We start from the raw sequence: 20919 nt of genomic DNA, 5'->3' as shown, positions 1-20919 counted from the left end.
TGTGCAGACCAGTATTACGGTGCACCATAATGACAGTGGGTACAAACGTCACTGCCACATCATAGTATCACAATGTCACACCGCAGTTACAATGTGCGAAAACCACTGTCACACAATGTCACACTGCTGCACCATGCTGACAGTGTGCAGACCAGTACTAAGTGGGGCACCTGTCTTGCAAGACTGCTTGGCAGGGTTTTAAAGATATGACACTTAGTAGGCAGAATTCATCTTCACGATAATGTATAAGCCACCAGAAATTATTACACGGCTACGGGGTGTACTCGGCACCCACACAGTTTTCCTGAGCATGGTGCTACATAATGCCATCACCCACACTGCTGTTTGCGACTTCGTCCTGGCACAGACACAAAATTATGACATGTAATCGGCATATTGGCCGATGAGCTTTGCCTAGAGCAACATTTAGACATGTCGTGCAACGCACACCATCCTTGGTTGTGAAAGTTTATGGTCCATTCCTCAACTGTGAAGTTTTATTTAAAAAGACCAATTAGGCCTCCTTGTCGAGTTATTTTTGACTGCATGCATGGAGATGTTTGTATTCCACTGGCTTAATATAAAACTAAGGCTTGCTCAGAGAAGAGCACGCCAGTGTTACCGTCATTATCTACAACCACCCTGGCAGACAGCGACACAGTGGTTCCATTCTTAGCTGACTATGAGCAATCCTTGAACAGTCGTGACAGCTTTCTCAATTTTATTAAGCTTTTATTTATTTGCACTTATAAATGCATTATAGTGAAAGCATTATAGTGAAAAAAAAAACTAGTCACATATTAACTTAAAGCATTTAAAAAAGAAAAGGATAAGAAATGGTGAGCTATGATACAGGCAAGAACGTGAAAATGATAAATGAAAACAAAAAAATTACCGCTTGAAATGCTTGCATCATTTCTTCTTTCCTTTCGAAGCATGTGTTCATCAACCACTTTGGCGTCACTTCCTTGGTCCGAACATTACGAAGAATGTACTTCGATGAGTTCCAGTGCACCAGACCAGGTAGGCAGGCAGGTAGATGGGCGGGCAGGCAGACATTGGGAGCACGTAATGCCACCACTGAAGAAGCACGACTATCGCAGGACTCGAAGTGGGCCGTTAAAAAAGAAAAAGCCACTGCAAGAGAACACCGTGTAGCAACACACAAGGGCACACCACACACACAACAGCGTATCTGCGATGCCCTCAGTCCTCGTCATCAGACATGGCATTGGCCTTGCGCTCGGCAGCACGTTTCCGCTTGGCAGGCGTTGCCTTCTTTTGTTCGCTGCTGCTGTCTTCTTCGTTGCTTTTTTTGGCCTTGTCGTCGTCCTCTTCATCGTCCTTCCATTCGTACTCGTCCCCTGACCTTGCCTCCGCTTCGTCTTCGGAGGAGCCCTTGGCTTTCCCTCGGGCCTTAGCTGCTAAAGGCAAAGCGTTCGCGCTCTGGCATTAAACGGTGCGGCTCAAGAATCACGCTGGCAACGCCAACAGCTCTGTTCTCTCAGCAAATAAAGCGTGTTCAGGGCAGCTTCGCTTTCGGACATCAATGTTTAGGTCAGCACGCCACGCCTTCATGTCGCTCCTCGCGGTTAGAAATTCTACTTTTTGAAAAATAATTAAGTTATCACCAGTCTCTTGTCACTCCTCACTGAAAAAAGACTAACTGTAATCTAGTGACCAGTGTTGAAGATTGGACAAGCTCATATTGGAATTTCGAACTTGATATAATGAAGGCATACGAGGAAAAAACCGCCGAGGAATTAAAAAAGGAGACGGAAAGAGCGTTGACTTGTTTTCTTGGCCCCTTAATTGTTTCTCCCTATTCTAAGCCATGCTGCATCTAACTTGCAAATTACCACACAGAAGCCGTGAAACCATGAATGTCACGGCACACTGGCACAGGAGCTACATCTTCTTCGGCTTAAGTGGTTTTTTATTGTAATAAAGTAATTTAGTGATAGGCTCAGATTGTTTTTTTTTCTTTAACGGCTTTACAAGGCTCAAAAAGAAGGTAGTACTGTACTATCAATAGCAAAAGTAGGTGGGATCTGCAGCGCGTAGCACAGGAGCGCAAAACTGCATGGCTGCGCCGCTTACCGTGACGCGGCATGGTGTTGAGGCTACCATCAGCGGCCTCTGCAATCAGCAACTGCGCGTTCAGACAATGAGCTGTTGCTGGACCTATTCTCTGAAACCGTGGCTGATAACCTTAACACGATGCCACGTCACGGTAGGCTACGTGGCAATGCAGTTTTCTACCGCTCCACCACGCGCTGCTGCAGATCCCGCAAATGTTTGTGAGGCCATGATGTACATGATTATGGACAATCTCAGCACCCAGGTTTCAGAACACTCACCTTTCTTGCTGGTCCGTTTTGCAGGTTCTTTCTTTTTACTGGCTGCTGGGGGGTGCTTGAAGTTCTTCAAGTGCTGGGCATTTTTCCTGTGAATCGAGGGCAACACGATAAGTAGCCACCTCCCCACAGTCCCCAATTCTATACATTACGCAGGACATAGTGCCATAAAATAGGCCTGGCCATATGACTAAGGCACACGATCGACATGTTAGGTCAGACAAGACGGCATAGTTATGCAGTAAAGCTTGTTATGCTTGCGGCAGTGCACCTTACGTGAACGGAATTCAACATTCACATTAAAGCACTTAGCTGCTTGTTTCAACTGATGAGCGAAGTAGCGATGTGAAAATTGGTATGAATCTTCGTTTTGGTGCAAAATGATATATAATCCATCATACAGCAGCTGAAATTGCCATTACATGTTTCAGAATCTCTTATTTTTGCTTTTCTTTTCTATCCAGCGACACAAAACTGTGCAGTACAAATTACCCAAGCAATCACACTCTGGTACCTACAAGTGAAAAAATTCACGTGTTGCTGTCAGCAGATCTGAGCACTATACACCAAGGTAATTCGACACAGCAATTCGCACCCCTTATGGTGCACCTTTTAAATGGGAAGCTAGACCTATGCAAAGCAGCTTTGTTGAAGAGGGCACTAGGATAGCATTGAAGAAATGAGGCAATGTGCACAGGTGGTCGTCAACAAAGGCCGATGGGATCAACCCCTGCCTCAGAGCCGACGTTCTTTGACTATGTCAATCTATTTTGAAAGTACAAAATTCCTAAAGCCTACTATATTACTCCCGAGCTACTCAAGACATTCTATTGCCTGTGAAGATCTGCAGACTCCACTAAGTCTATCATGCGATTTGAGAGTCAACAAAGCTTATCATTTACACAAGTCTTGGGTTTCAAGGATTATCGATAAAGTGCTCATGCACTAGGTTGTAACAGTCACGTTTACAATACCTATGCTAGTAATTCAACTGGGTCTGCTGTAATGTTTCTTGCGACAGCTGATCTAACCTGAAGCACTCTTTTCCGTATCGGCACATGGGTCTGTCATCCTCGTCCCCGCTCCCGTCCTCCTCTTCATGCTCACTCTCTTCAACTCGAGGCTTGGCACGTTTTTTGCTTGCGGCAGAGGCCAACGGTCGCTTGGTTTGTTTCTTGCCACGGTCGCTACTGCTCTCGGCGTCACTTCCGTCGGCGTTGTCCTTGGTCTCTTCCTCCTCCTCATCTTCGTCTCCTGAGGAACCTTCGTAGTCGGAATCCTTAGGGTGACTGAACTGCTTCATGTGCTGGGAACTTTTTCTGCAACGAAAAATGAACAGGTAGAGGCTTCTGTGAGAAAATGTTAGTGACTAACATGCTTCAGAGGAACAAAAAAAAATTAATTTATCGATCACTCCTTGCATCAATGTGCGATAACGAAACAGATGCCAGTTATGTCAACTTATGAAGAAGATAACAGAAAAACCGGAATGATGAAGTGAGGCATGTAAAAAACCTCACCTTTCACTTCCAAGCTAACAGGTACCTTATACTTTTTTTTTCTATGCTTGTACACTCAAACCTCAATTTAATAAAGTAACAAAATACCTCGTTATATCCAAAAATTCATTATAAACATACATTCTTAACACACTATGACAAAGCTACTTTTGCTCACTTCGCTATAACCGATAATTCGTTATATCCAGGTTCGAGTGTACCATGTTTTGAATTCATGCTACAGAAACCGTGCCACAAAGTGAGCGAATGCACACTAAAAAAGGGAACACAAAACACAGGTGCCGGCTCTCAACTGAACTTTTATTCACATGCGCAGAGCATATATATATATATATATACCCACGCGTGGTTTCACACAGATCACAAACCCGTGCATAAACATATGGCAACTGGTGTGAGCAATTAATAAAAATACATAAAAACAACAATATTTCTACCCATTCATGAGTAAGATTTTTGTGTTGTGCAAGGCTGCAGACGAGAAGCTGATGCATGAATCTTTTTCTTTTTATATTTATGTAAAATAATGTAAAGCACATGGGAATAAGAGTTCAGTTGAGAGTCTTTGGTGTGCATTTGTCTTACCTTGTGCGCCGTTTAAGTAGTGTGAATTCATACTTACTTGCCCAGTTGTCAGTCCTTCCATGTTTCAAAGCTGAAGAAAATACGATTCTAATCTAACATAAAAGGCAATTCAGAAGTCCTGTTGTTCAAAGTGATGATGACAGAGCCTCGAAAAATGTGCCCACCTGAAGCACTTTTTGCCGTACTTGCAGCTGGGCCGCTTAGTGGGCTGTCGCCTCTGGCCTCTCCTGACGGGAGCCTTTTCACTCGCCTCAGAGCTGCCGCTCTCCGACGATGATCTCTTCCGCCTGTTTCGCGTTCTCGTGGCAGGCTGGGAAAGAAAGCGGGGACAACACATTGTTATGCAGCTGTGACGGTGAATGAAGAAAACGCGGCTGCTAAAGATCAGACAATTTGCTGGCTGAACTTGTGCCCACTAGAAGACGAACCTTAAATACAAGCAATACTCAAGGCTCGTTACTCAAAGCGGGGAAAACCTCCTCTCCAGGCGGCGAAATGGAGGAAAACGAGGCGGCAAGGTCGATCACTATCGGGGAAATTTTTCACCACCTGCTGAGGCTCACCGCTTTGCCGCGCCCAATCGGAACGCCACGCAGCAGAGGTGCGCTGGTGGCCCGTGTGTACCTCTGGGAGATGCATTGCCACGTCATGGCGACACGTGCACCAAAGCGCGAGATGCCCGCCCTTTCTGCCACGCGGCAATCCAAAGGAGGCATGTGGTCTGAACAGGTGCATGAATTCATCGCTTCTAAAAACCCACTTGCCCACTTTGCCGCGCTGCCTTCAGTGTGAATGAGCCTTCACTCTACGATGACGACGGCAAGTCTGGATGTTGATCGTCAATAATATCACATTTGATAGAACAAAACTTTAGTCACGAGTGATAGAAAATTTCAACATTACTGCTGGTGCTCGCATTTGCTATAGAATAAACATGACTACTCGTCATGCTTTCTGAAACATTCTCTGCGGACTAAGAAAGTATATTTCTTTCAAAAATGACTACTCGTGTCATGGGCACAATATAATCAGAACAGTATAAAACAATCGATAAGCTTCCCGAACGCTGTGGTACGGCCTGCGTCAAACGATTGTGGCAGTATTTTTTTTTTTTGTTGGTGAAATAAGATCACACTAAATAAAAAGCTAAAGACATGTGGCAATATGCAATATGACTTTTATTCTATGCTGTAATAGCAAAGCTGTTCCAAGCAGGGACACAGAAGCTATTGTACAGACACAGAAGAATACAACAAAATTCTTCAGGCAGAACCACTTTAGATTGATTTGATTGATATGTAGGGTTTAACGTCCTAAAACCACCATATGATTATGAGAGACGCCGTAGTGGAGGACTCTGGAAATTTCGACCACCTGGGGTTCTTTAATGTGCGCCCTTAATCTGAGCAGGTGGGCCTACAGCATTTTCGTCTCCATCGAAAATGCAGCCGGGATTCGATCCCGCAACCTGCGGGTCAGTAGCAAAGTACCTTAGCCACTAGGCCATCGCAGCGTGGCGAACCAGTTTAGATTGTTCTCTACATTAAGAAGGAGGAGCATCAAGAGGTTGGGGCTGAATGAAAACACTGTCAATGCTATAGCAACTTTCTCCACTTCTACGCTACAGTATTCCCCTACCTTAGCCGACATTAGCTGTTTTTAGTCAACACTAACTGCCATTCACCCAACATATGAAAACTGTAGTTAACAGTTTCATTTGGTAAGCTGATATTAGTCATTATTTGGCAACCACTAGCCTGCAATAAACAATGTTAGAGCATATCAAGTGAGCGCTCGCCACCTAGCGGCCACACCTATAAACGGCGCTAACAGGGTCAACCTTTAAAGAAGATATGTTACAATGTTGCGTGCGTTGAGAAGCGGCGGCACAGTTTCTTTGTTTTCTCCATGCCGCACGCATGAGCCCCCCCCCAAAGACGAAAGTGATGTCCAAAGACCATTGCAGTGTGCCGCAATGCCTGGCATCGCAGTGTAAAAATGAAAACTAACGTATTGTTTGATCACTTCCTGAAGGATGCAGACGATGCGCGACGGAGAACGGCGCGAATCAGAAACTTACGTATTAGAAAGAAAGTGACGGACACTATGGTAGTTTGTTGCGATCAATTTGCTTGCGACAACTTAATTCTCTTCGGTGAGTACACCATTATTTAGCATGTGTGCATTGTTATCAAAATTTGGGCATCTTTAAGCACGGAGTATAGTTTCGTTTATATAAGCAAGCGCTTTAGGAAATTTGACATGTTATGAGTGTGACTTTTTCGCATATGCTTGTTTTCTGCACTGGTTGTAGTGCTACCCATTCTCGTATCAAGCAGCTCTGATCCCTGCTCCCAAACATTTTCGATTTCAAATGTGTGTAATACACACACACATGCATGCGCGAAGGTCCCCCTTGCGTAGCTTGCGTGTATGTATGTTCATGCGTATATATCATGTCCGTGCATTAGTAGCGTGTGCAGTGTATGTGCATATATCTGCTTTGAATACCATCTACTGTCAACACGAAAAAGTGAGTGTTCGGAAGCACCCGACTTTATTTATTAGAAACCTAATAACATGGATCGGTGAACGGAAAGAAAGCAGCACTCCTATTACAATCGAAACTACGATTTGCCTTATCCCAAAATACACTGGACCAAGCATATCTCCGTTCTGTAATGAAGTGAACGGCATGCGTATTCAGCTTTTTACGAGACAGACAACAGAACTCAATGGGATGCACGCAATCGTCAGCACAAGTCGCAGCGTAGTTACCATGAAAACTACTAAGGACTTGCTTGCAGCAGTGTAGTAATGCAAGGAAAAAGTGCCAGGACCTTTCAGAGAGGCCCGCTACTCATGAGCAGTTGCCTTCTTCAACCTTGGGCTCGCTAGACAGATTCTTGAACTTTAAAACCATGTGTGTTACTAAGCACTACATTGTCCCGTTTCAATCCACAAGTACCGTATATTTAAACTGTCTAGTTGCGGGCATACCTTCTTCCGGCGGCTTGCACGCTCCCAATCACTGGCGGAGTCACTGTCTGAGGCCGCGTAGCGCGTCACCTTCTTGGTCCGGCGGTTCTCTTCCTCCCAGTCGCTGCCAGAATCGTCCACCTGTTTTCGTCGCTTCTTTGGCTTCCACTCATCCGAGCTGTTGTCCCACTCGTCGTCGTCACTCGCGATGAAATCGTCTGCAAGCCAAGAGCGCCAATGACGGCAAGTCCAGAGATGACGCAATTTTCAAAAGTCGAAGAACTCACTCACTTTCATTTTACAATCATGAGTGTGCATATGAGTGAAGTAATAGGATTTGCCAGCCCATCTTTAGTTCCGCACACACTTGACATTAATTACGTCAGTATCTGTTGCCCTCATTCAAATTATTAGGACACGATGATCCCAGCCAAGAAATGCGCTTATATTTAATTCCCCTTGATACTGCTGCACTTCTCGCATCTACTGTGTAACGTGCGTCTTCCCTAACTTCTGTTGTCTCAGTTGCTATAGTGCAATATTTCAATCGTGTATAAACAACATGCCCAATACCTCACTTTGCTAATTTTATTTCCCTGCCCCATGTTGGGTGGGGGGGGGGGGCAGAGAAACGTTTTGTATCCTTATTTGAAAACAGAGGAGCAGCCCTCTCAAACAGATTTCCTGAATTAGCAGCAGGCCAAACTAATGCATTTACTCTCACATTACAACAGAGCCCATCTTTATAGCATTGTTACCTTTACTTTACATCCTTAAAATAAGCTTCTTAAAACTTACCTGGTTTCACGAGCTATGAAAACAATCGTGTACCAAGCGGCGTACCATTGCAAGGGAGTCGAAAATATTTTGACTATTTGAAGATTTTTAACCCGAATCAAACATGAATACACATGCTTTCTTTTTTTTCGGAATTTTGCTCTCGTCAAAACCACGGCCAGCAACTGAGCCAGCAACCTGGTGCTATGTCATGTCTGCTAAGCCACCACGGCACATGTTTGAATGTGCTGCTTTGTGTTGTGGGATCTGGAAACGGAGAGCGCGCCACACTCTTGGAGTGAACGGACACATTCGACACGGTCGGAACAAACCAAACAACACACATTTATTTAACTACTTTTATAACAACGATATCGTCAGCCAAATTATTATAACATCAATTGGTATCAACACGCTAAAACACCCTTACACAAAATTACACCCACTCAGCAATATAAACACAATAACACACATAAGGCAGCTTCACCAACGCTTGACTCGCCACGTGGGCTCGTCGAAGACGGCCCGCAGTGCCGTCCACGACAGACCCATCACTAAAGACAACCGTTCGCGGCAACCGCCACCCAGGCTTGCCGCCAGGTGTCACCGCCGGCGCTGTCAATCTAGCAACCATGATGATGATGATAGTGGTGGTGATAACAAACGCTCGCGAGCAAAACGCCACCTACTGTTCGGTTGTTGTTGACCCAAAATATATTTTATGTGCGAAACACATGCGCCACGAGGCGCAAACAGCTTTACAGGGGTGTCAGCACCCCAGACAGTGTGAAAAATGTGCATAATTTTGTTAACTTTAATTGCCAGAATACTAGTGGAAACAGATAAACTTTGGCTCATCTATAACAATATTCCAGTATCGTGCCGATGCACTTCACTGGAGGGGCATACGAGAGGCTGGTGCAAAAATTTTTGAAAAAAATAAAAATAATAATAAGGCTGTATGCATATGCAGATCCTCCACAAACATTTTACTCTACTTTTGTATATGCAAACCTGAACTCATCCTGACCCTGTAGCAGGTATCAATGTTCACTCACCAAGCGAGATTTTCTGCAGGAGTCCACGGTTTTGCCTCGAAGAGCGTCCGCCCTTCCTGTTGCTGCAGGAACCCGCGACGGGGCGTCGCTCCGCCTGCTCCGGCTTCTTCCTCTTGGGCTTGTACTCTTCTTCAGACACTTCTTCCTCCTCTTCGTCCTCATCATCAGACTTCTGGTCGAGTTCATCCTCACTCTCGGATTCCTTCGCTTGCCTTCCACGAGCTTTCATGGCCGGCTCCTTCTCCGTTGCCCGCCCAGCCTTTCTCGGAGTTGCCGACTCTGCATATGATAAGTGGGAGAGACAAACACCGCAATAAACGCGTTGCCTCTGACAGAAACGCACCCGAACACAACCACCTCTGCTGACTTCCTAAGTCAAATCATAGCCATATACAACAGTTTATGGAAGCTGTATATTCATTAATTTCACGCGGGAGACAAGTCAGGAATTTAAATTCATCTTTATGCAAAGTAATCAATGAATTCAAATGCCTGATTAGTCTTAAATAAACCCCAACGTGTGCCGGATTAATAGGTGGCGCTCCATAGCTTTCCGTACCTTTCTGTCACAGTGCACCTTTCCAGTTGATAGTTGGCATTTGTGTTGTCCTGATCTTTTCTTGTATGTCCTTGTTTGCATGTCTACTTTTTTTTGTCGAAAATTCGCACCAACTAGCTTGACTCTCCATCACTCTAAGCAGGTGCATTCCTGTGCTAAAATAGAAGGCACCGATTGCAGGAGTTATGGTACGCCAAGTGCCGCCGCCTTGCCCTAAGCTCACGTAACTCGGTAATCCGCATGCTTAGCTTACAGAGAGATTAAGGGGAGACGCTCCTCGAAAGCACTTTTTTTTTGTTATTCAACTTAGAGCTTCAGAAATTGGACCACTGATGCAGTTTTTCCTCCTGATTCCAAATCTGTAATCAGTTTTTACATAAGTGCAATAGTTTGGGAGTTGTGTTTCAAGTAATGGTGAAACTTGATAAGTTTTCCGGGAACTTTCGCGCATACTAAATGTTCATGCAGAGAGTTGTTCAATGGCTCCTTTTGCTCCCTATTAGCCATAGAGTGCCGATATCTAGCTAGAAATTGTGCTCCAACTTTGAAACTATGAAAAAAACATCTGTGTAGCAAACTACCCTTTTTTTTCCACTCGACCACCATTAAATTTATTAATAGATATTTACAGCTGATAGGTTGTGCTGATTCAAGTAGATATCGGCACCCTACGCACTCTCCTCAATGTGTGTGCCAAATTTCGTCGTCGTATGACCATTCTAAGTGCCCGAAACACTTCCCGCAAAAAATGCAAATTGGCCAAAATTGCGAAATGAGAAAAACGCGTTTGAAAGTTTGAAAGTCTGTATTTACAAAAATGAAAAACGCAGTAGCACGAAACTTGTGCTGAACACATACACACATGTCCAGAGGGAATATCAGTTGTCTAAAACTCTCCAGCACCGTAGGTTTTCCCTTCCCGGCTGGTGCGGCAGGACTCTTCCACCCGGGCCCTCTTGGCTGCACTGCGACGGTGTGCCCTCGCCTCAGCGGTCTGACGCACATTCATCTTGTGCATGCGCATGCTGTCTCGGCGGTCGCTGAGGGTAACCAGGGCCTCCGAAGGAAGCACCCCAAGCTCTTCCAGCACCTTTTCAAAGCTCGCGTGGCCCCGGTTGAACCACAGGACTGCAATGGCTGTGGCTGTTTCCACAGCAGTCCGGGAAGCAAACCGGGTCTTTGGACACAGCAGCCATATTTTGCTGTTCAGGGACTCGGCCGCGTTCTGTGTCTTGCCGTGGAGGCACCGGGCAAGCAGCTTCGCATCTGTGAGACGCTTGTAGATTGGGAGGACTGCCAAACCCTGGGCCTTGGTCAGGAGGGGGGTGTGGCACGGTGCAGGCTGGCCCTGCGCCTCAGCACGTCGGTGCTTGCACCACGAGTCTGGGCCTGCAGGACAGAACTTGTGACTTCCAGCACCGTCTGTTGAGCACGAGTGCAAACATGAGGCCCATATGGCAGTGTACATCTTGTGGACATTTCCCCGATTGTTCACAATGGCCACCTGAAAGTAAGTTTGAAGCTTCTGGATGGTGGTCTCCTTCAGCTTCTCCCCTCGTGGAAGTGGCGTTGGCAGCTTCCGCAGGCCGGTGCCCAGACGTTTCGCCACGTGGTTGGTGCACTCCTCTTTTTCAATTGGAGTGTCAGGGTACACGTTGGCATCACAGACCCCGTTGTAGGCCTTGCTGTCTCCATCGCTTAGGAAGATGGTGAACCGCAGGGGTGTCTCATAGTCCACAGTCCTCTGCCAAATGCGCACTGCAGCTTCGGCCTCCATGGCATGCGAAGAACAGTCGCAATTCTTCTCACAAACGGGATGATGAAACGCCTGCCATGTTTCTTCATCGCCTCCCATGTCGTTATGCAAACTGCACGCCAGGCAGAAGTTGGAAAGCACTTCATAGTCCAGGCACAAACCAGTGTCCAAGGACACTACAGTTCCCACACCATTGTGGCTTTTGTGGCCTCTTTTTTGCCATGTGCCGTCAAACATGACTGGCACGTCACTGTTACCAGCCACCTCTTTGGTGACGCTGCGTGCCCTTTGCATGTTTTCACAGACAGCCTTCACTGCCGCACTGTGAATCTTTTTGCCGATAGCATGGAAGGTCTTATGGTGCATAGGGTTTGGCAATCCAACTACTGCACAAAATCGTGAAAGTTGCTCATGCCCGATACCGACGGCACGCGCTGCAAGCACCACTTTCAGGTTCACGGCAAAGGCGTCACGCGAACTCCCGCTGTCGTAGCTTCTGCTTGCACCGCGGCCGCCATCTGACGCGACCCGCTTCGACGAGTACGCGGACGAAAGGATGCTCTCCGAGCACTCCGCATTCTCGCAGTGTAGCTCCAGAAACGCCGAAAGGCCTTTCCGCTTTTTATTCGGTGCCCGAACTGCGAGTTTACTCTCGTGACAAACGGGGCATGCCGCGCCTGCGACGACGGCCGTCAATGCACCCAACTCGCACAGCACTACGCTTTCGGCACGATCGGCATTCGGCCTGACGTCGTTTTCGAATAACGCGATCTTTTTCTGCGATGCACTCACAAAATTCACTGCAGCGTTGATCTCGTCGTCGCAGTTGCCATGGTCGACGTTGCCGTGGTCGATGTTAGGCCTACCGGCCGCTGGCCCGTCGCGGACATTTTCGTTGGCGGTGGCTTTCTTGTACGTCCTCCGCCGCTTCCCTCTGAACTTGTTCTTACTTCTGTATTTCCGATGGTCGGCAACGGCCTTTTTCGGGCTTGCCATCGCACGAAAACAGCGAAAAATAACTCCGGAAAACAGTGAAGCGAACTACGGCAAGAAAACACGGGTGCTGTCAGCCAATGGCGGCCCTGCGTTAGTGGCGCGCGGTTTGAAACGGCGGGAAAAGACTGTTTTTGTTGCTTTTTTTTTAGATTTTTCGTGAACGTACGAGACTTCAAGAACCGGGATCGTGGAGAGTAAGGACAACTCTACACGAGCCAGCGGCCGCAATATGGCGGACAGCTCTCTTCGCGGCCCCGCGAGCACGCGAACAGCAGCCCGTTTTGTGTAAATTTCGTGATGCCGCGCGTCACTGCCGCTCACTCAGACGCGTTTTTCACTGACTTCTGATGCTTATTTCGCTGTGATATTTTCAGATGTCAAAATATAATGTATAAAGATGATAAAGCAACAAAAAACAGAAAAGGTGAAATTTGGAAAAAAAAACGCGACTTTTCGACCCGCGTCTCCCCTTAAATCTCTGTTCACTAGCAGACCTGCCCAGACACTGTTAGTATCTATTATATCAGGGCAATGCTGTATGGAAACTTCAGTGTAACTGATTGCAAAATGCATAAATCGAAAAATAAGACACCACACAATAAGAGACGCATAAGAATGCACACTTAATCAGTGTGTTTGCACTGGTATGATGTATCATTCATTAACGCGAACCAACAAGCACATCAAGACAAAAGTGGATTTACTTTGTGCCATTCGATTCAAGCATCTTTCTTGGTTTGTAATTAAGAGTGGCTTCTCTTGTGTTTTAGATTGTAAACAAGGCTTCCGTGTGGGAGTAGAAATGTCTCTTCTTTTTAAAAGAATATATCTTCATATTGGCCGGCGCTGTGCTTTTTTGATCAAAATTATAATCTACTGGTGCAGCTGAACATTTTCGTTTCTTTTGAAGTGTACCTTCGACAGCTACAGCCCTAAATGGGAAAAGATGACGCTACAAAAAAAAAAAAAACTGTTACCAATCACCGCAGACTCACCAGCCGTGGTCTTCTTGTCCTTCTGTGCACTAGAGGCCTTGGCTTTCGCATTCTCCGCGGTTGTAGCCGATTTCGCCGCACTGTCTAGCAGCCAACGTGGTAGTGTCCGCGTGCCGCCCGTCGACGACTTGCTCTCACTGACATCACCACCCTTGTTTGCAGGTGCACCAGCAGCCTTCCTCGCTGCCGGGGTCACCTTGGAGACCGCCTCAGGACTGGCCTCTTTCGAGCTTCCCCGCTCCCCGTTTTCCGCCTTTGCGACGACCGTCGTCGCCTCTGAGCAGTGAATCTCTTCGGCGCTGCCATTTTTCCGTGCTTCCTCAGAAGGGATGACTGCTGTGGCAGGCTTCTCGGCTGCAAGATGTCAATGAACTCACAGGCTTGCACTCGCACATAACGCGAAGACCTGCGCACGAAACGGACTAATACTACAATGCCCAAGCTGTGCAGGTAATCAACCTGCCAGCACAGTGATGAAAGCAGCCTCACTGATTTCCCACAAAATTTAGCTCAAGAAAACTTGGAGGGCATACCAAGGACAATGCCATTCCAATCTGTTAAGTGACATTCAGGGCTAACTAGGGATTTAATTAAATCCGCTGAATGCAGCTCCTGTTGTTTATCAACTTTTCACTTTATTCTCAGCTCCCTCAGTTGTGTTTATGACAGTGCGAACCTTTCACCATATCTTACACAGACCTTTGGCCTGCTTACGACTAGAGTGAAGGGGGGAGTGGGTCCACATGGCGCTCCGTGCTGCGGCATTTATTTCTGAAAATCCAGGTGGCGCCCCCGTCACCTGAAGGTTAACATGGTTACCGGTAATGTTACCATGGTTGAGGCCACGCACGGTGGCTTTTGGCGGCAGCCTTGTCGTTGCCAGCTGTCACACATTAGTCGCGACTGAAACGTACCGTTGCAGCAGCGTTCGTACAAAGCCGTGGATGGCGTCGCACCACGTCTCGAGAATAATTCAACTAATGGGAGGCACCTCGTTAATTTAGTTAAACACCCGGCTCGTGCCTAATAGCAGCAGGGCTAGCTTGACTGCATTTGATTCTTTTTTTTTTCTCACGCTAACAAGGTTGAACGTAGCTAGCGAACAAATTCCAAAAACAACAGGCGAGCGGCCGTGCACCAAGCAGACAACACCACGCCGAGCCAACGTCACCTGAAGAAAGAATGTCTCTTCAGGTGGCGTTAGCGGAGTAGACAACTGCTCGGCGCTCTCTCAGTAACCACAGGCGCTGCCAACCACTGCTCCACCGACTTGACAGCCCAGAGCTTCAGGTGAAGGCGACTGCAGCGTCACCGCAAGTTTTCAGCGCTTTTTGCATCACATGCGCCGCCCGCTCCAGTGGACCCCACTCTGCCATTCTAAACTGACAATACCGAATCTTGGAAAATAAAAGTTGCAAAGCTAAACTGGCAAAGTATTTTATAGTAATAGGGAGTCATCGGTAAAAAAGCGGAAAAAAAAAGTGATGTAGTGGGATGTATTGCAATCACGACTTCAGGGAACATACATATGCCAATTTATTCAGCGAAGATCATGCTTTGCTATTACGGTGAAAGGATAAGCAGTTTTCATTGAAGAAGACAGCTGAGCTTATTGTAAGTGATAGAATTGATAGTTACTATACCAACTGCAATAGTGTGGCAACTCATTGCAGATTGCCGCCCTCATAGCTTAACTTTTTTTGTGTCCCAGAGCACCGGGGTATTGTCCAATACTAAATGTACAGCCTCATCTTTCTGAATTTTATCTTTCAACCAATTATAATAAACCTCCAATAGCCGCTTCTGCAAAAAAAAAAAAATGTATTAGCTTTAGCGGATGGAGAACCGCTTTGTCCCAATAAATAACGCAGATCTCAACAGTACGTGCATAAGCCAGGTATGTGGCCATTTCAAGCACCAAAATGGGCCAATTTAAAAGCTCCACTGTCTCTCTGAGAATATACGTGTAGATGCCAACAAATCCTTCTGCCTCACCAATGCTGTCCTTGTTGTCGCCATCGTCTGCAGGCCTGGATTCTTTTAGGTCTGCCGATCTGCAAACGTAGATCCACGTGTGAGAAAGGTGACCGACCTCAAGCAAGTAATCACACAACAATAAACTGAGGTATTGCAATTCCATGCCACTAATCTTGGTGACCACTGAAAACAAAGAAGATACTTGAAGAAAGGTCTCAATGTACATAAGCTGTGAAAATGGAATGATTGTAATGAAAGGGTATACTTATGCCAAATAGTCTAATTTATTAATTAATGCAGTTTTAACATGACAAGCTTAAGCATAAACTAGCAATTTTTGGTCACCACAAATGTCAGTTAGGAGCCATAAATCGTGAAACCAAATTGGAACTGAAAGCTGGAAGACATGAAATAATAACATGCATGAGTAAACTCTTTTCATCTGTGAAGAATCATTCAGGTACCATACCAAATGCTAACCACTTCCATTTCACACAACCAAATTCTACAACTGCTGAAGTAACCGTGCATTTCATTTAAGCAATGGCCAACAACTGTAGTGAGCTTAGAAACATGCCTAAAGAAAAGCACCCCTACATACATTGACGAGGTTGATGATGAGCTGATGATTTCCACGATGTATTTATAGCTGTTTGGCAGAAGCGCTATGGAATCGCCAGACTGCAGCAACTGCTGCTTGTCTTTCTTCATCACTTTCGACGGCCCCTTGCCTTGCGCTTGGTAGAAACAGGGGTTGACATGGGTCTGAAAGCAAAGCACCGTCAAGTTTCCCATCAGAGAAACAAAAAAGCCCTTGAGATGAAAGAAAAGAGGTATTCACTCGAAACGTGTTTGAAACCAATTTCTGTACCACAAACGCCAAAAGAAATGCAAGAAAAAATAGCATCCTTCCATACTGAAATGTGCTGTCAACCCAGTCATCAAAAAAACTTTCTAATAAATGCTTTTGAACTGGGCTACACACTAGTGTAGCCCATAACCAACAAAGGATGCTGCATACACATGTTGACGTTTATAGCTCCTAAAACAGGTGGCCACGCATTATATACGAAACCTCCTCAATATGTGCACGAGAACTTACAGGCGTGAGAAAGACTTCGCCATCTTCGGTGACTTCCAGGACTGCATGGTTCCTGGACACCTTCTTGTCACTGCACTATATGGGCAAAAAACAAGCATACAATACAGGCCATTACGCTTCAGAAAGCTTCATAATCTACATCAGCGCTCCGTTCCGTTACTCAGTACAATAGCCCAGAGTGATTTCGGAATGTTCGGCTCAATGAAATACGGCAGCTGCTGTGCGCGCGATAAATATAGTACTTTCAATGTCGCATCGCAACACCTGCTAGCCACACGAGTCCACCTTGCCCTACACGCGTTCTTCTCTCTTCCGTTCGCTCGGGCGCTACAAAACGCTCCTTCGACCGCCCAGTTTTTAACCGAGTGTGCACCGTAGCAGTTGGCGCTCGTTTCCCCCATTTTCGCGCAGTTTGTGTACAGGCTACCTGCATCGGTGTGTACGTTCTACATGCTCCGGAAGTTTGAGTCGTACCACTTTTTCCGAAACTTGAAGGGAATCGAAATATCCTAAGCTAAACGAGAACAAACGCGCGCGCCAAATTCGCGGAGCCCGTTTCAGAACGCCGGTATTTTGCCGGTAAGCGGCTAACAGGCGACGGAGCACCTTGGGAATTCCACGCGCGTTTCGCCGGATCTTATCCGAACGTTCGAAGCCCTCGGCGATAGCGTCTTCAGTTGACGGGCGGGCCAACGAAAAGTTCAGTTAACGGCACCGTACCGCGTCGTGAAATGCACCGCACGAATCGCTTAATCTCGAAGATGCATTATTTCAGCCCCTGTCTGTCCGGTCAATCACCCGCCGCACTGTTGCCGTGAAGGAAAGAACGTAGAAAAAAATAAATAAGTGCAAATTCGGGGACGCCGCCGTAATGGATTTCGGCTGCTTCGTAGGCGACGCTAAACGAAACACTCCGGTGCGCTGCGTCGCATGCAGCAGTGGCAGATTAGCTCGCTGCAAATCGAGACGATCGAACAACGGCACAAGCATGCACATCGAGGTGCACTGCAATACACAAACAAGCGCAGCGGGGCGAACTTACTTCTAGAAGAGGGCCCCGGCCGATGATGGTTTTGCCGATTTTAAGCTCCACCGACTTTTGCCCGCCTTCGACGGGCTTCAGGAGGATCTTCCTCATGTTTGCGTCAGGGCGAGCGCATCGCGTCACGACAGAAGGCGTCCGGCGGTACGAGAAAAACACCGCATTACGAGCAACGCCGTCGCCAACGCGGTGATCAGCGCACACCAGCGGCGGCCATTTTGTGTTGCTCCGCGCGGCAGCGGCTCGCAAATAGTTTCGCCATAAATCATTTCTGCTGCACTTTAGTGAGAAAAAAACGCGGCGACGCGCTTTTGTGTCGTTCGGCCTGCGAGTTGCGCCAGCACTTATGTGGCGAACGCGCAACGCCTCGCAAGAGGTGCGACGTTCATCAAATTAATCGCCGCGAACGCCGTAAACACACCGACGCGCGTACGTCGACGGACGCAATGTTCGCTCTCATTCGCGACAGGTAGCGGTACGTGCTGGACTTCGTTTGTCAGCGGGAACTATGAAGTTGTGATTTGCGTAACCAAATAGCTAACGATGTTGCAAGCAAAGCCCAAATTACAAGCGAACAGTATGCCATACAAACATAACCTCATCAATTCAATAATCGTCCTGAAAGAGAGTGGGAGCGTAAACAAGGTGACTGTGTTGCGTTCTCTTCTCTGTATGCGTGTTTGCATAAGCGTGCGCGAGGTTCCCCTTCTGGAGGGTGAAGATTCACTGTAGCGCCTCCCTCTCGTATTATATCAATACATGGGGCAGACTTTCGCCCCTAGTTTAAATTAACTAGGTTGAGAGCCCCCGCCTTGTGCACGCATACATTTTAGTTGATGGGGGAACACTCACCAGTGAGCTACGCTTTCCATCCTCCTTCACCTATTACATCCGAAGCCAGCTCATGTAAATGCATAGAAATGGATATCATCTCAAAGTTGCTCGTCTGTCTAGGCACATTGGATCGAACAGAACAAAATCGACGCGGTAACGATAATCATGGCTCCAATGTTTGTGTAACCCCTGTTTTTTTTTTTTTTTTTTTTGCTGGAGGGGTGTGTAAATCACCCTTTATGCGTGTCCCTGAGTGTTTTTACGTGTGCGTATTTTTACAAATGCAAAATTTAAATGTTCCCTGGCGGGGCAGGGCTTTAAACCCCTTCAACGCCCGTAAATCGACCACACAAGACGACCCCCAACGCCCACCATGACTCCAACATAGCAATAAACACCATCTCTCTTGCAACGCATATCATTTCTCTATAACCATGCACTCGCTACTTTGCTGTGCCACGTCATGCTGATTTCCGCATGTCGTTCGCCACCGGAGAGTACCGGGCGCGTGGCCGTGACAGCGAGGAATGCAAGCGAGATAGATGATTACCGTTGTGTGACTGAAAAAACGTCCCAAACACATTTGCAAGGTGTTTCAGCGCGCGAACAAAGAAAAAAAGGACAGGGTAGAAAGTCCCCTGTCTACCCTGTCCTTTTTTCCTTTGTTCGCGCGCTGAAACACCTTGCAAGTATGACTACGCACCAACTAGCCCAAGCTTCCACTCTTGTGAGTCCCAAACACACCTTTTTCAGCACTTTTTTCTTGTCAGACGCCATACAGAGGGCGTATTTTGGTCATTTTTCTGATACTCTACGGTAACCATTTATCTCTCGCGCTTTTCTTGTGACATCGCCATGCGCCCGGTACTCGCCGGGGGCAAACGGCATGCGGAAATCGTGTAAGCTAGTGCTCCTAAATGAGTTAAATACCTATCGGCCTACGAGTGGCCATGAATGAGCATGAATCTATGTATGTGCGTTGTGAATGCGTCAAAATGTGCGAAAAGAAGAATGAAAAAGCAAACGGCGAAATTTAATAATGTACAGTCCATGTCAAAAGTTCTTAGGAGGCCACACTTCCATGGAAATACATTCGATAGTGGCCTAAAAACTTCTGGAACAACCCCCCCCCCCCCCTGTATTTTTGAAACAACTGTAAAAGAGTAATCATGCCGCGAACTTCCGGTGACTGAAATGCAAGATCCTGTTTTATTGGGGTAACGCTTATATGACGGGCCGTAGTTCCCTCTTCTGAACGATTCATCATCATAATCACCATGCATGGCGCGCGATCAGCGTGACACAATTAACATATTTTGATAGAGAATTTTAGACGGTGATAATGAAATCTTTGTGACACAAGACTCGCCAGAAAGTATAACTGTTTTATGCTCTAAAGCCGATGTAGGTGGCCCGCAGGTTCGTATTACGCGGTCCCTGGCAAGACGTCAGAAACCACCCAGCACTAGCCAATGCGATGAACAAAGCGATAAACACAGGCCCGTTGCCAAAAGGGGTGCGTGAAGGCCTCTACCCCCCCCCCCCCCCCCATAAATCCGGATAGTGGTGTTGTTTTGACGAGAATAAATAACGAAGATATGTTTTTTCAAAACCAACAAGTGCTCGCACCCGAAAAAAATTCCTGTGTATACGGGTTTGGATGAACACCACTACGACATTCTGAGTGTTTCGGGGAGTTATCGCCGTGCACAGGGTTCCCCTTCAGAAGGGGGGGGGGAGTGGACGAAGAATTGTCGCAGCGCCTCTCCCTATTATATAATGTGACTTACTATTTAATGTATGATGCGCTGCTCTCTTCCTTCCCTCTTTCCAACGGCTGCGCGTTACTCTCTCCACTTCTACTACATGCTTGGTGGTAGTGGTTAGAAGATGAGAAAGGGCACCTAATTTCTGCAACCCGGTCGAGAGCACGGCGCAGTGCCTGCGGGAAAGGGAAAAGGGAGAAAAGTGGAAAGAAGAGGAAAGATTAATTGAGCAGTGGAACGGTTGTCATCAGCAGAAGCAGCAGTCCAGAAGCAAGGGTAGGGGTGGCAAGGGCTTCATCCTCAGCGGTAGGCCACGATTCCCGTCTCGTCCAGGAACTCCACCAGGCTCCGGAGCGCTAGTAGATGGGGACGGGATGAGAACAGTAGGTGCTCTAGGGTGGTGGCAGGAAGGCCACGTCACCGGTAGGCTGCGGTGGCCCTCGAGCGTTCCTGGGCCAAGGCAGGGCAGGCACAGAGGAGGTGCTCGAGGGTCTCGGGGTCGCCGCAGCGGCTGCAGGATGGGGAGGCGCAGCATCCCTTGAGGTAGCGGCGGGCCGCGGTCCACACGCATCCGGCCCGCAGCCGCAGCAGGTTGGCTCGTTTTCTCCTGGTGATG

General features: G+C 47.1%; 1 protein-coding gene across 2 annotated transcripts; it reads right to left on the bottom strand.

Moving 5' to 3' along the window:
* Nucleotides 1-779: 779 nt before the first annotated feature.
* Nucleotides 780-17920, bottom strand: LOC119166871 (uncharacterized). Of its 2 annotated transcripts, none has more exons than XM_037418251.2 (11): nucleotides 17704-17920; nucleotides 16662-16736; nucleotides 16161-16324; nucleotides 15578-15636; nucleotides 13583-13936; nucleotides 9277-9555; nucleotides 7463-7659; nucleotides 4627-4772; nucleotides 3389-3676; nucleotides 2361-2446; nucleotides 780-1424 (listed from the first exon to the last, which is right to left on the bottom strand). In XM_037418251.2, the coding sequence occupies exons 1-11, from the start codon at nucleotides 17797-17799 to the stop codon at nucleotides 1207-1209; spliced, it is 1962 nt and encodes a 653-aa protein (XP_037274148.2). In that variant the 5' UTR covers nucleotides 17800-17920; the 3' UTR covers nucleotides 780-1206. The 2 variants fall into 2 exon arrangements, with proteins under 2 accessions (XP_037274148.2, XP_037274150.2); XM_037418253.2 differs by having other exon boundaries at nucleotides 780-1421.
* Nucleotides 17921-20919: the final 2999 nt, after the last annotated feature.

The sequence above is a fragment of the Rhipicephalus microplus genome, chromosome 6, assembly GCF_043290135.1.
Source record: "Rhipicephalus microplus isolate Deutch F79 chromosome 6, USDA_Rmic, whole genome shotgun sequence".
NCBI lineage: Eukaryota > Metazoa > Arthropoda > Arachnida > Ixodida > Ixodidae > Rhipicephalus > Rhipicephalus microplus.
Note: the sequence above shows the minus strand (reverse complement) of the source record. Positions and strands in the feature narration are given on the sequence as shown.